Here is a 14,009-nt window from a genome sequence, read left to right as displayed (position 1 = left end):
ACGCGCCGCCGCGGCCGCGTCGGCGGGCGCCTCGGCGTCCCGCGGCGGCGCGTCCTTGCGGTACTTGGCGAGGAACGCGCCCTTCTTGATCTCGAGGAAGTCGGCCTGGAGCGACGCGACGTCGAGCTTGACGTCGCCGACGAGGCGCCGCGTCGTCGCGTGCGTCCGCGCGACGGACTCGGCCTTGTTGCCCGCGGACTCGGCGGCGGCGGCGGCGGCCTGGACGGCCTCGCCGAGCTTGGCGATGCGGGGCTCCGCGAGGTTGACGCGCGCCGTGACCTCGGCGGCCATCTGCGCCGTGTCGCCCTGCTTCTTCGCGAGGCGCTCGAGGTCCTGCTCGAGCGCCGCGCCCATGTAGTTCTGCTCGCGGATGCGGCTCTCGAGCGCCTCGGCGTCCGCGGCCGCGGACGCCGCCGCGGGCGGGCCGCCGGGCTTCGGGGCCGCCGCCGCCGCGAGCACGGGCGGCGCCGCGAGCGCCGCGGCGAAGGAGATGCGGTTCCGCGGCTTCGCCGCGGGCGGCGCCGCGGCCGCGCGGCCGAGCTCCGCGACGGGCTCGTCGTCGTCGTCCTCGCCTGGGCAGCAAAAGAGTGATTCAACGTCGCTTCAACGTGAGTGTTTCGCGCGCGCGCGTTCCAAAAAAGCATCCACGCTTCGAGACCGTTCCGAAAGATGATCGCTCGTCCAAAAATCAGCCGAAACGAGTGGAAAACGACCGAGATAGGAGCCTCTGAAGTTGGGAATTTCGCTCTCTTTTCCTGCCCTGGTCCTCGCCGTCGCTCTCGTCCTCGCGCATGGCCGCGAGGGACGTCGCCGCGGCGGCGCTCACCGTCGCGCGCTGGCCGCCGGCCACGGACATGCGCGCCATCGACTGGCGCGTCGTCCGCGCCTGGCGCTGCACGTCCGCGAGCTCCTCGCTCTTCCGCTTCGACTCCGCGTCGGCGGACTCGAGGCGCTGCTCCGCCCGCTCGAGGCGCTCCTCCGTCGTCCGCTTCCAGCGCTCGTCGGCCTCCTGGCGCCGGTCCGCCTCGTCCGCGCGCATGTCGAGCTTCGAGCACCGCTTCTCCGACTGGTGGCACCGCGTCTCGAGCATGGCCAGGCGCTTCTCGAGCACGTCCTGGTCCATGCGCAGCGCCGCGACGCGCGCCTTCTCCGCGGCGACGTCGCCCTCGAGGAGCTCGCAGCGCCGCAGCGCCGTCGTCGCGAGCTTCGCGGCCGACCGGAGCGCGCTCTTCACCTGGGGGCCGCGCGGCACGTCGACGCGGACGCTGCCGAGCTGGAGCGCGTCGAGGTCGAGCCCCGCGGCCTGCCGCTCGAAGAGGAGCATGTACTGGAGGCACTCCTGGCCCTCGAGGGCCCGGCCCGACGGCGTCGCCGGCGACTTGGGCGACAGCAACGTCTCGATGGACCGCTGCGACGCCGCCGGCGGCGACGCGGGCCGCGGCGTCGCCGGCGGCGCCTCGTCGAAGACCTCCTCGACGGCCGCGGCGACGACCTCGGAGGCCAGGGCCGACGCCGACGCCTGGCCCTTGAGGGCCGCCATGCCGCAGTGTCACACCGCTAGAAAACGCTGCTAGGCCGACGCCTAGTCCTTGCGGGCTGCCATGCCGCAGTTTCACACGACGCTAAAAACAACTGCAATTGGAACGATAAAAAAACATATCCGGGCACCAATTGGCGGACGACGATGGTAGCCCCTCGGCGGCGCCTCGCCGCGGCCTGCGTCGTCGCGACGGCGGCCGTCGCCCTCGTGCGCCTGGCGGCGCCGGGGGCCGCGTCGGCGGCCGTGGAGCTGCTGGCCCTCAAGGCCGGCGCCCTGGCCGCGGCGCGGCCCGCGCCCGGCGGCCCGAGCGCCGGCGCGGCGACCGCGGCGCGCAAGGACCACCTCGTCGCGACGGGCAAGGCGACGTCGCTGCCCGACGGCGCGAGCGCGTCCCTGTCCCTCGCGGCGGCGGCGGGGAGCCACCTCTGCGTCGAGGCGTCCGTCGACGTGACCTTCCCGCGGAGTAGCGCGCGCGGCCGCAACTACAGCGCCGTCGCCGTCGTCGTCGAGATGCGCTACGAGGCGTCGAACGCCTCCTTCTACAGCGCGCCCGTGACCGCGCCCGTGGCCGGCGCCGCCGCGGCGGCCGTCGTCGACGTCTGCCGACTCCGCGCCGCGAGCCGCCACTATCTGGCCGCGTGGGTCGACTTCGGCGGCGACTGGCGCCGCGTCGCGACGACGATGCACGCGGCGCCGGCCCTGGGCATCGCCGCCTTCGACGGCGTGCCCTTCGCGGCCGTGTCCGGCGCGAGCTCCTTCGGCCTCGTGACGTCGCAGACGATCGTCGAGGACAACGCGACGGGCAACGTGTCCTTCGTGGGCCTCGTCACCGTCGACGCCGACGGCTACGTCGTCTGGTACCACGCCCTCCCGCCCGAGGAGACGGCCTACGTCGTCTTCGACTTCGCGCCGCCGCGCGCGGCGGAGGACGGCGCGGCCGCGCGGTCCGCGTCGCAGGACGTGCTCGTCATGCGCCAGGCGTCGGGCTACAGCGGCGACGGCTGGGTCAACTCGCTGCTCTACCGCGTGGCGGCGACGGGCAACGTTGTCGGCGCCTACGAGAACTCGTGCGCGCGCAGCGACGCGCACTACAACATGTTCAACCACGAGTGCCGGTCCGAGACCGTGGCCCGCGCCGACGGCGCGGTCGTCGGCCGCGCGCTCACGCTCGCCTACTCCGTGCGCAGCGACTTTGGGAACTGGACGACGGCCGCGGCGCTGAACAAGAATTTGGGCGAGACGTTCCGGGCAGGGCAGCACAAGGGTGATTCAACGTCGCTTCAATGTGAATGTTCCGCGCGCGCGCGTTCCGAAAAAAGCATCCACGCTTCGAGAGCGTTCCGAGAGATGATCGCTCGTCCAAAAATCAGCCAAAACGAGTGGAAACCGGCCGAGATATGAGCCTTTGAAGTTGGGCATGTCGCACCCTTTTGCTGCCCAGGTTCCGGGCGAGCTACGGCGACGGCGCCGTGCCCTTCGTCGCGGACAAGGTCGTCGCCTGGGACGACGGCGCGGGCGTCGCGTCCGAGGTCTACGACCTCTTCGACTACTTCAACCCCGTCGACGACGCCTACGCGAGCGAGGCCTACGCGTCCCTCGACGCGGCCTGCCGCGTCGCGGGCGGCAAGGAGGCGGCCGTCGAGTGGTTCCACGCGTCGTCCGTGGGCAAGGCGCCGAACGGCGACTACCTCGTGACGTCGCGGAACCTGGACCTCGTCGTCGCCCTGAGCGCCGACGGCTCGGGCGTGGCCTGGACCGTCGCCGCGGACTCGGCGAGCGTCGGCGCGCGCTACGCGTCGCTGGAGCTCCGCGACGCGTCCGGCGCGCCGTCGGACCGCGCCAAGTTCTACCAGCCCCACGCCGTGTCCATGCCCGCCGACGACCGCCTCCTCCTCGTCGACGACGGCCGCTTCCGCGCGAACTGCTCGTCGGCCGACGAGACGGAGACGTGCTACTCGCGCGCCGTCGAGTACGCGCTCGACTTCGAGGCGGGCACGGCGACGCTCGCCTGGGAGTTCGAGTTCCCCTACGCCGTCGCCGCCGTCGGCGAGCGCGCCGCGGAGCTCGACGACGTCTACAACGTCGCCGGCGGCTCCGTGGTCAAGCGGTCGCCGTCGTCCTACTTCGTCGCCTTCAACTCCGTCGACGACGGCTCGGGCGACGGCCAGCCGACGCTCGCCTTCGACGTCGGCGCCGACGGCGCCTACGTCGCCGAGTACAAGCTGCCCCGCGTCGACCGCGGCTGCGGCTCCTACCGCGCGATGCCGTCGGACTCCGTCAACCTCGAGACGCGCGACCGGCCCTGGTAACGGCGTCGCGTTAGGAGCGGGGCGTTGGCGGCGCGTCCCCGGCGACCTCCCGCGGCCGGCCGCCCTTGGACGCCGCGAAGGCGACGACGCCGGCGACGGCGACGGCGACGCCCGCGGCGTTGAGCGGCGACACGGGCACGCGGAAGACGGCGGCCGTGACGGCGATGACGGCGACGCGGCGGAAGACGTTGAGGACCGCGTGCGTCGTCGTCGCGACGCGCGCGAGGACGAGGAACGACGCGAGGTTGTAGGCCGCGTAGGCGAGGCCGTTGACCGCGAGGCGGCCGAGGAGGACCCCCGGCGCCGCGGCGGGCGCGAGCGCCGCGGCGAGGGCGTCGCGCTCCGCCGCCGCGGCGAGCAGGACGAGGGGCGGGAGGCCGAGGCGCGACACGTCGTGGAAGAGCGCGACGCCGGACGCCGCGGCGCGCGCGGCCGGCGCCTGTGTGGAAATCAACCACTGGTTTGGCACGTCTCCTCCAAACTTTGACATTCTCTATCTCAATCAAATCGAAGTCGATTCAGCTGATTTTTGGACGAATCGATTGCTCTCATCGATTTCTCGAAGCACAGCCGAAGAGTCCGGCGCAATCCGTTCGATTACGCGCACATTGAAGTCGGGTTGAAGATTTGAGTTCCACGCAGGCCGGCGCGTCGCGGCGGAGCTCCTTCGCGAAGACCGCGCGGAGCGAGAAGCAGACCTGGGCAGGAAAAGAGTGATTCAAGTTCGCTTCAACGTGAGTGTTCCGCGCGCGCGCGTTCCGAAAAAATCATCCACGCTTCGAGGCCGTTCCAAGAGATGATCGCTCGTCCAAAAATCAGCCGAAACGAGTGGAAAACGGCCGAGAGAGGAGCCTTTGAAGTGGGGAATTTCGCACTCTTTTCCTGCCCTGAAGCAGACGTTGCAGGCGAGGACCGCGGCGAGGGCGAGGCCCCGGTTCGGCCCGGCGTCGGCGACGCCGCCGCCCGTCGCGAGCGCGACGCCCGCGACGATGGGAACGAGCGTCGCATACGTCGCGATCGATTCCCGGTCGCCGAGGCGGAGCCGCGCGAGGGCCGCGGTGCTCACGGGCTCGAGGGCCTTGACGGTCTCGACGAAGGGCGCCGACGCGAGGCTGAAGGCCGTGTTCGTCAGAGCAAAGCCCACGGTGTAGCTCGCGGCGACGCGCGCGACGGCGCCGACGGCGCGGCCGCCGCCCGCGGCCGCGGGCTTTCGCCGGTCCTCGAGCACGAGCAGGGCCTTCGTGAGGAGCGTCGCCGCGCCGAACTGGCAGGCGCAGAGCACGAAGGGCACGCGCGCGCGCTCCATGCAGAGCTTCGACGTCGTGATGGCGAGGCAGCTCGACCCGTACCAGAGGGCCACGAGCAGCGGCAAAGCGCCGGAGGCCGTCGTCCTCGCCGGCGGCGGCGCCGCGTAGGCGCCGAACTCGAGGTCGGGCATGGACTCGCCGGACCGCGGGCGACGATGCGCCGACGAGCCGCCGGTTAGCATGGACGCATGCCCGCCGGGCGCGGGCGCCGAGAGCATGGGGTCGGCAGTGCCGGGATCTTGTGGCAAACTCGCTAAAATGCAGGCTGAGAAGCACTCGGCACCGCCTCGACGCCAACCCCGCGTGCCTCACCCGCCGCTAGCTTGAAGCGCTCGGCACCGCCTCGACGCAACCTCGACGCGCGCGCCTCACCCGCCGCCAGAAACGCAGCACTCATGCGCACGCCGTTGCTCTTGCTCGTCGTGGCGCGCGCCGCCGCGCTGACCTGCCCGCGGGCTCGCGCGCCGGCCGCCGCGCGGCTGCGCCGGCCCGCGGGCCCCGGCGCGGCCCGCGCCGCCGCGCCGCCGTCGCTGCGCGGCGGCGGCGAGCGCGCCGACGCCGGCGGCGCCCAGAAGCTCGCGGCGCGCGTGCTCGGCTACGTCATCGGCGCGGGCAGCGTGCTCCTCTACGCGCCGATCCTCTACGAAGTAGCGGCGCAGCGGTCCGCGGACGGGCTCGCGCTGTCGACCTTCGCGCTGAGCCTCGCGGGCTACGGCGTCTCCGCGGCCTACAGCTACCAGAAGGGCTTCCCCGCGTCGACGTACGTCGAGACCGTCGCGCTGTCCGCGCAGTCGCTCGCGCTCTGCGTCGTCGTCGCGCTCAGCCGGGGCGCGGGCGCGGCGCCCGTCGCCGCGGCGGCCGCGGCGGCGGCGGCGGCCGTCGTCGCGCTCGCGACGCGGCCCGTGCCGCCGCGGGTCCTCGCGGCGCTCCAGGCCGGCGCGACGGCGCTCATGACCGTGAGCCTGCTGCCGCAGATCGTCCTCAACTTCCAGCGCCGGTCCGGCGGCCAGTGGTCGGCGATCACCGCGGGCCTGTCCGTCGGCGGCAACGCGATCCGCGCGTTCACGACGCTCACGCTCACGAAGGACACGCTGCTCCTCTGCGGCTTCCTCCTGGGCCTCGCGCTCAATGCGACGCTGCTCGGCCAGATCCTGCTCTACGCGTCCTAGTAGTAAAAAAAGACGACTCGGGCCGATAGGGTGCGGCCATAGGGGAGTCGGCGGCGGTGCGCGCTAGAGCTCGTCGAAGTCCGCGCCGGTCGCGCGCGCGTGGTTCGCCTTGGCGACGTTGGCCTTGAGGCGGAACTTGGCGTCGTCGCCGGCGAGGACGGCCGAGTGCTTCTCCATGAACTCGAGGAGCTGGGCGCTGAAGTTCTTGCCCTTCTTCTTCTTCGACGTCTTCTTGGGCGCGAACCGCGCGGGCCGCGCGCCGGCGAGGACGGCGTCGCGGCTCGGCACGAACCAGAAGCCGTCGATGTCCGCCTTGTGGTTCGTGCCCGCGTGCTTGTCGTCGGCCGCGTCGACGAAGCGCGCGCGGTCCATGTCGTTCTCCGGGCCCGCGGCGATGTGCGCGGCGCGGATGCCCGGGATGCCGTCGAGCGCGTCGGCCATCTTCTCGAGGCTCGCCCGCTTCTGGACGCCCTTGGCGTCGAAGAAGTCGACCTGCGCGTGGAGCAGCGTCTCGCCGAGCCAGGGCCCCTCCGGCAGCGCCGCGACGCCCGCGGCCGTCGGCGCCTGGTGCGTCGCGTCGCCGAAGACCGCGGAGCCGACCGTCGAGCCGACGGCCGCGTAGACCTTCGTGTCGACGAACTGGGCCGCCGGCGGCTCGACGCTCCGGAGCCACTGGGCCGCGGTTCCGTCGAGGCAGGCCTGGACCCACGCCGCGAGCTTGTCCTTGAACTCGAAGTCCGTGAGCACCTTGAGCGGGTCCATGGGCAAAAAGTAGTTCTTGCCGAAGAAGTCGAGCGCGTCCGCCTTGAAGCCGACGATGGGCAGCGCCGCGGCCAGGAGCTTCGCCGCGTCCTCCTGGGACCGCTCGAGGTTCAGCTCCGTGCCGTAGTCCGTGAGCGGGCTGGACGCGTGCGTCTCGTGGAGCCGCACCTGGACCCTGCCGCGGAAGTCGTCCGCGACGCCCTCGAGCGCGTCGAAGAACATGGCGCACCGGCTCTTCATGCGCTTCGGGCACGAGTCGCCGATGAAGACGTGGAGCTCGCCCTTGACGCCGCGGTCGCCGATGAACTTGGTGACCGTGAAGTCCTGGCCGCCGGAGTCGGGGTCGTACTTCAAAATCTTGTCCGCGGTGGCCCAGCCGACCCACGCGGTGAGGTTCGTCTCCGCGGCGGCGTCGTTCGCGAGAAAATTCGTCTCGCCCGACGGCGAGTAGGCCGTGAGGCCCAGGGCCGCGTCGGGGGCCAGGTCCACGACCTTGATGAAGTTGATGTCCATGAGGTGCTGGTGCGGCCGGTGCGCCTCGGCCATGCCCTCGAAGAGGTGGCTCAGCACGGACCCGTCCTTGAAGCGCGCGACGACGGTGCGCGACGTCGTCGCGACCTCGAGCGCGTCCTCCTCCTCCATCTCGACGATGACGGGCCGGATCGCCGCGTAGAGCTCGCTCAGATCGCCGCCGTAGAACGGCCGCGGCACGAGCCGCGGCGGCTGGTCCTTCTTGATAACCGCCAAAGGGCACGTGTAGTCGCACTTGGCCCCGAGGCGCCGCGCGAGGTCGCGGTGCACGTCGAAGCCGTCGAGCACGGCGAAGCGCGCGCTCAGGCCCGTGGCCTCGTCCTCGAGCACGCCCGGGAACCGCTCCGCGGCGTCGACGACCGCGTTCGCGTAGAAGTCGCACAAATTGCAGAAGGGCCAGCGCACGTCCGCGAAGACGGCGTCGTAGACGTCCGTCGCCGCCCGCAGCTCCGCCGCCGAGTAGGACTTGACCTTGTCCTCGGAGCCCGCGTACGGCTGGTCGAAGGGCGTCGCGTAGGCCGCGGAGCCCGGGTCGTCGCCGAAGTCGTCCGACGTCTCCGTGAGGCCCCAGTCGTAGCGCAGGTCCAGCGCCTGCTCCTCCCAGGTGAGCCGGTCCCAGAGGTGGCCCGCGTGGAACTTGTCGACCTTGCACGTGACCTGGTCGAGGTAGCCCGCGGTCCGGTCCCGCTTCGCGCACTTGAGCTTTGCGTCGGGCTTGACGTCCTCGCGCGTCACGAAGTCGACGACGACCGTCTCCCACTCCTCGCGCCAGTTCCAGGCCTTGCAGGAGAAGGTGAAGCGGTCCGCGAGGACGTTGACGTGCGTCGTCGCCATGTCGCAGTCCGCCTTGATGGTGACGACGATCTGGTCGTCGTCCTGGCCCCAGACCGTCTTGTTGTCGTTGAAGCGCCCGACGGCGAGCGCCAGCGACAGCGCCAGGGTGACGCGCCGCAGCATGGCGGCGGGCTCTCTCTTGCCACGCGTCGTTGCCGGGCTCTCTTCCGATCGGCCGAGCTTGTGGCAGTGGCTGAGCGTGAACGAAGCAGTTCGGCGAGTTTCGGGTGAAGGCATGGTGAATCTCGATGCTTAAGCCTCAGTGGACCGTGGGCAGGAGCTGCTGCTGGACGTTGTGGACGAGGTGGGAGTCGTCGATCGTGCCGTCGGAGAACTCCGTGAACGCGTGCTGGTCGCCGGCAAAGGTCGGGATGTCCATGGCCTCGTCGTACTCGTCGAAGCAGGACGTGTCGAAGGGGTCGGAGACCTCCGGGTTCCAGGGCGCGGCGACGCGGCGGTTGAGGATCGCGTGGAAGTCGACGCCCGCGAAGTACGCGTGGTCCTTGATGTTCTTCACGCCGCCCTTGAGGTTGCCGAGGCGCTTCTTCCGCGACCGGTTCAGGAGCTCCTTGCAGAGGGACGTCGCCGGCGCGCCGAAGGCCGACGTCTCCTTCCGCGAGAACTCGATGCGGCAGTCCGAGATGAGCTTGAAGATGGCCATCGTGTCGTCCGGGTCCGCGGGGCAGAAGGGCCCGTTGCCCTTGAGCATCTCGAAGACGAGGACCCCGAAGGCCCACAGGTCCACGTCCATGCGGTAGCCCTGGCCGAGCGCGCACTCGGGCGACAGGTACTCGGGCGTGCCGACGATCGTGAACGTCGGCTGCTCGCCCGCGAGGCGCTTCGCGAAGCCAAAGTCGACGACGCGCACGTAGCCCGCCGTGTCGATCAAAATGTTCTCCGGCTTGAGGTCCCGGTAGACCATGTTCTGGCTGTGGACGTACTCCATCGCGAGCAGCGTCGCCGCGGAGTAGAACCGCGTCTCCTCCGCGGGGAAGTCGCCGTCGGGGAAGGTCGTCAGCCGCGAGAAGAGCTCGCCGCCCTGGACGAGCTCGAGGAGGAAGTAGCACGCGTCGCGCGACTGGTACGTCGTGTGGAGCCGCAGGATGAACGGGTGGCGGAGCTGGTTCAGGATCTTCCGCTCGTAGAGCACCGCGTGCGTCTGCTTCATCTCGACCATGGTCTTCTTCACGAGCATCTTGAGCGCGTAGACCTTGGGCTCCCCGAAGGGCGGCGTGTAGGAGCAGAGCTTCACGCGCCCGAACGCGCCCGTGCCGAGCGTCCGCCGCACGTCGAGGTCGTGGAAGTCGGGGTAGTCCTTGCGGTCCGCGCTCGACCGCGAGCTCCGCCGGCTCCCGCCGCTCCCGCTCCGCTTCTTGAGCACGACGGCCGCGTCGAGCTCGTAGCAGACGACGTCCGTCGACGCGTACGCGCGCCAGAAGAGGCTCTGCGCGGCCTTGGTCGCGCGCTCCGCCGGCGACGCGGCGTCCGCGGGCTCGTCGCTCAGCGCCTGCCAGCCCAGCAGGTCGCCCGTGCGCAGGACCCGCCGCCCCAAGAAGAGGCCCGCGAGCTGGCGGAGGCCGGGGGCGCCGCCGCGGACGTCGACGACGCCGCTCGCGACGACGACGACCTTCTTGAGGGACGCGACGTTGGGCGACAGGCAGTCGCCGGCCTTGTAGATCTTGCGCTCGAGCTGCTCGAAGACGTCCGGCTCCCGCAGCGCGGACGCGGCGCCGCGATCGCGCGCGACGCACCTGGGGTCGCGCGAGGAAACGCGTCGACGGACAAAAAGCACGCGCGCGTCGAGAGCGCGCCGAGCGCTGCGCGCTCGTCCAAACTTCTTCAGCGGACACGAGATCGGCGCGTGTTCGAGGTCGGGCGCGTCGCGCGCGCTTTTCGCGGCGCCGCGGCGCGCTTCATCGACATGATGACGCGGAGCGCGAGGCACCGCTCCATGGCCTCGGTCATGGACCCGAGCATGGCGTTGAAGTCCGCGCGGCTCACGACGTAGCACGCCGTGGGCTCGAGCGCGATGACGTCGCACGCGCGCATCTCGTCGCGCAGGAGCGCGCGCTCGCCAAAGTGCGCGCCCTTGCCGAGGTCGACGTAGGCGGGCTTCTCGCCCGCGCGGCTCGTGGACTGGGAGTCGCGCCGGCTCACCTTGCCGATGTTGCTGCAGCGCACGCGGCCCTCGCCTGTGTGGGAAACAACCAGTGGAACGCCCCGTCCAGCACACACTTCAAACCTCTCGAGCTCGGTCACATCGAAGTCGATTCGGCTGATTTTTGGACGGATCGTTTTCTCTCGGAAGGTTTTTTTGAGACAGTCAAAGAAGTACGTCGAAACCGTGCGAATGCATGCATATTGAAGTCGTGTGGCATATGTTTGTTTCCCGCCCGGGGCCTCGCGGATGACGTAGAACTTGTCGCCGAACTCGTCCTTGGCGATGACGCGCGTGCCCGTCTCGAAGTGCTCGAGGGACGTGTGCGTCGCGAGCTTCGTGAGGTGGGGCAACGGCAAATCCTTGAGCAGCTGCGCCTGGCGGAAGTCGCGGACGATCTGGTCGATCGTCGACGCCGTCGTGTTCGCGACGTACTTCCGGAAGAGGCTCCGCTCGAGGCGCCAGCAGACGGCGGACGTGATGGCCGTCACCGTCGCCGCCCGGGGCTGCTCGCGGATCAGCGCGACCTCGCCGAAGGAGCCGCCGCGGCGGAACGTCGTCACGCGGCAGCCGTCGATGACGATGTCGAACTCGCCCTTCTCGATGACGTAGAAGGCGTTGCCCGGCTCGCCCTGGCGGATGAGGTCCTGGCCCGCGCGCACGGACATCTTGTCCATGGCGAGCATGACGTCGACGCGCTGGTCGTGCTCCATGTCCTTGAAGAGCGTCGAGTTCTGCAAAGCTTCCAAAATGATCGCCTGCGCGGACTCCTTCTTCGGGATGACGGTCTTGACGAAGTGCTCGTCGAGGGCCGTCGCGTCGGCGTCGGCGATGGCGTGGGGCCGCGCCGCGCGGTTCTCGCGGCCGTCCTGCGACTTGCGCCGCGACTCGCGGCGGCCGAGCTCGGGCCGCGTCGTCGGCGCGGAGCCGAGGCCCATCTTCTTGAGCGCATTTCGACTAAAGGACCGGCTCAGCGCCTTGAACTCGGACATGGCCTCCGGACCGCGGCGGGCCGGCGGCGGCGGGGGCGCCGCCGCCGGGGGGCCGGGCTCGAGCCGGCCGACCCCTGGCCCGAGGCGGCGCGCGCGGCGGCGCGGACACGAGGCACACCGCGGGCCGCGGCCGGCGGCGGCGCGGCGCGGCGGCGGACGCCGCCGCGACGGCGACGGCCCACCGCCGGGCACCGGTTGGGCCGCACGCCGCGGCGCGAGTGTATGGCCTCTCGTAAGCGCCGGCGGGGCTGCCCCCTGCCAGTCCTCGCAGTTCACTTCACGATGCCAGAAACCGAGGCGGGGCCGGGCGCGCCGGTAACGGCGCAACACTCGGCGCAACGAGTGGCGCAACTCGCGGCGCGCTCGCCGGCCGCGGACGAGTCGCGCGCGCGCGACCGGCGCGACGGCTCGGCGTCCTCCTTACTTGCGCGCGGGCAGCGGCCCCGGGCGCCACCGCGGGGCCGGGGGCAGCCACGGCGGGGGCCACGCGATCACGGGGGCCGCCGCCGGCGCGGGCGGCGGGCGCGGGCGCGGCGAGGCGGCGGCGGGCCCGCGGCGACGCCCAGCGGGTACGGCAGCGGCGGCGCGCCGAGCGGCGCCGCCGCCGCGCGCGCGCGCCGCGCGAGCCGATCGTAGACGACGGCGGCGACGATCTCGCGCGCGCGCGCGCGCTCCGCGGGCGTCACGCCCCGCCGCGGCGCGGCGGCGGCGGACGCCGGCGACGGGGCGCGCGGCGCACCGTCGCCCGCGGCCGCGGCCGCGTGGCGCGCGCACGCCGCGGGCTTGCTCGGCAGCAGCGCGGCGGCGAGCTCGAGCCGCGTCGGCTTCTTGCCGCCGGGGCCGCCCTCCGCGGCGACGCCCGACGCGTCGCAGAGCGCCTCCAGGGCGCCGCGCTTCCGCCCGCTGAGCTGGAACTGGCAGCAGGCCTTCTCGAGCGCCTTGGCCGGCAAAGCGTGCAGCGGCGCCGGCAGGGGCGGCGGCACCGGCGGGGGCGGCGGCGCGTCCCGCGGCGGCGCGGGCGCGGACGGCGCGGGCGCGGCCGGCGCGTCCGCCGGCGGCGCGCTCGCGGGCGGCGGCGCGTCCATTGCCCGCAACGCTCGGGGTCGTACACCGACGCTCGAAGGTGGACTCCGCTGCAACAGCCTGCAAGTTGGCCGCAACTCGAGAGTTGAACTCCAACTTGAAGAGCGTTGATGGTCGAAGCCTTGGTCGCCTGATCAAGGAAGAGCCAAATGTTGACGACATCGCTCCGCATTCGCGGCGCACTCGCTCGACGAAGCGCGCGGTTCAAAGTTAGGTCCCGGCGCCCCCGGCTAGCTAGCGGCCCGCGGCGACGGCGGCCGCGACCGCGGCGGCGCCGGCCCCGAGCGCGAGCGCCCGCGCCGCCCGGGGCCGCGCCGCCGCGAAGCGCGCGGCCGCGAAGCCGACGCGCAGCGCGGCCGTGCCCGCGCGCGACTCCGCGGCGAAGCCGGACGCGAACTCCCGCGCCGCGCCGGCGCCGACGAGCGGCGCGAGGCCCGCGCGCCGCCGCGCGTCGGAGACGCAGGCCAGCGTGAGCCCCCAGAGCGCGAAGGCGTCGGCGTCGGCGCCGGCGCCGGCGTCGCCGGGCGGGGGCAGGCGGACGCACGCGAAGCGGACGCCTTTGAGGCCGACGGCGCGGCCCGCGGCCGCGAGCGTCGGCAGGCGCCGCAAAGGTTGGAACGCCTCCTCGAGCGCGAGCGTGCGCCAGGCGACGTTTTCCGGCGCGACGGCGGCGCAGGGCACCCACCACGCGTGGGCGACCTCTGACGGCTGCGGCGCGAGCGCCGCCGCTCCGGCGTCGCCGACGGCGTCGAAGGCGAAGATGGAGAGCACGAGGGGCCGCGCGCCGTTGACGACGACGCGGTCGTCGGCGACGCGGCCCAGGGGCCGCCACCGGCCCGCGTCGCCGACGTCTAATCCTACCTCCTCGAGGCATTCGCGCGCGGCCGTCGCCTCGTCGTCGGCGTCGCCGGGTTCTCGGCGGCCGCCGGGCAGCGCGACGTTGCCGCTCCAGGGGTCGCCGGCCCGCGACGCGCGCTTGATGAAGAGCGCCTCCTCGGCGCGCGTCGCCGGGTTGACGCGCAGCACGAGGGCGATGGCCGCGCGCCGCCCGCCGGCGGGCGTCGGCACGCGCACGGCGGCCGCCGCGCAGGCGCCGAGGGACGCCGCGAAGCGCGACGCGGCCATGGCGCGACGCCGGGTGTCGGCCGGTGCCGCCGCTGCGGCGGGTCAGGCGCAGCGTGCGACCAGCGGCGGCGCCATCGTTTGCTGCTCTCCACAAGCGCACGCCGGCCGGCCCCGGCGACGTCGGCACCGCCGCGTCGCTGGCCGCGCGGCGCGCCGCCGCCGGGGCCGCCATGCAGACCACGCGCAGAACTGCCGCAAC

The 14,009-nt window shown here is 72.4% G+C and overlaps 4 protein-coding genes across 4 annotated transcripts in view; 1 reads left to right on the top strand and 3 right to left on the bottom strand.

Moving 5' to 3' along the window:
• The window catches only part of AURANDRAFT_66369 (hypothetical protein), a gene marked incomplete at both ends in the record, with an annotated part of 3,024 nt that extends 1,484 nt beyond the window's left edge, over positions 1–1,540 (bottom strand). Inside the window, 2 exons of the mRNA XM_009041547.1 lie at positions 121–572; positions 700–1,540. Of these exons, the coding sequence (XP_009039795.1) occupies positions 121–572; positions 700–1,540 (1,293 nt within the window). The remainder of the gene's footprint in view (positions 1–120; positions 573–699) is intronic.
• Positions 1,541–5,551: 4,011 nt separating this feature from the next.
• On the top strand, positions 5,552–6,325 carry AURANDRAFT_30831 (hypothetical protein; the record flags this gene model as incomplete). Its single annotated transcript, XM_009041640.1, has 1 exon — positions 5,552–6,325. The coding sequence occupies one exon, from the start codon at positions 5,552–5,554 to the stop codon at positions 6,323–6,325; it is 774 nt and encodes a 257-aa protein (XP_009039888.1).
• A 2,386-nt stretch (positions 6,326–8,711) lies between these two features.
• AURANDRAFT_30857 (hypothetical protein) lies at positions 8,712–9,749 on the bottom strand (the record flags this gene model as incomplete). The annotated part of the gene is made up of 1 exon (XM_009041546.1): positions 8,712–9,749. A coding segment is annotated over one exon (1,038 nt), but the record flags the coding sequence as incomplete, so codon positions are not given.
• A 647-nt stretch (positions 9,750–10,396) lies between these two features.
• On the bottom strand, positions 10,397–11,407 carry AURANDRAFT_3251 (hypothetical protein; the record flags this gene model as incomplete). Its single annotated transcript, XM_009041542.1, has 2 exons — positions 10,397–10,609; positions 10,865–11,407. Coding segments are annotated over 2 exons (756 nt in total), but the record flags the coding sequence as incomplete, so codon positions are not given.
• Between the last annotated feature and the right edge of the window lie 2,602 nt (positions 11,408–14,009).

The sequence above is a fragment of the Aureococcus anophagefferens genome (genome assembly GCF_000186865.1).
Source record: "Aureococcus anophagefferens unplaced genomic scaffold AURANscaffold_22, whole genome shotgun sequence".
Taxonomy (NCBI): Eukaryota; class Pelagophyceae; order Pelagomonadales; family Pelagomonadaceae; genus Aureococcus; species Aureococcus anophagefferens.
This window is presented reverse-complemented; position numbering and strand designations above follow the sequence as displayed.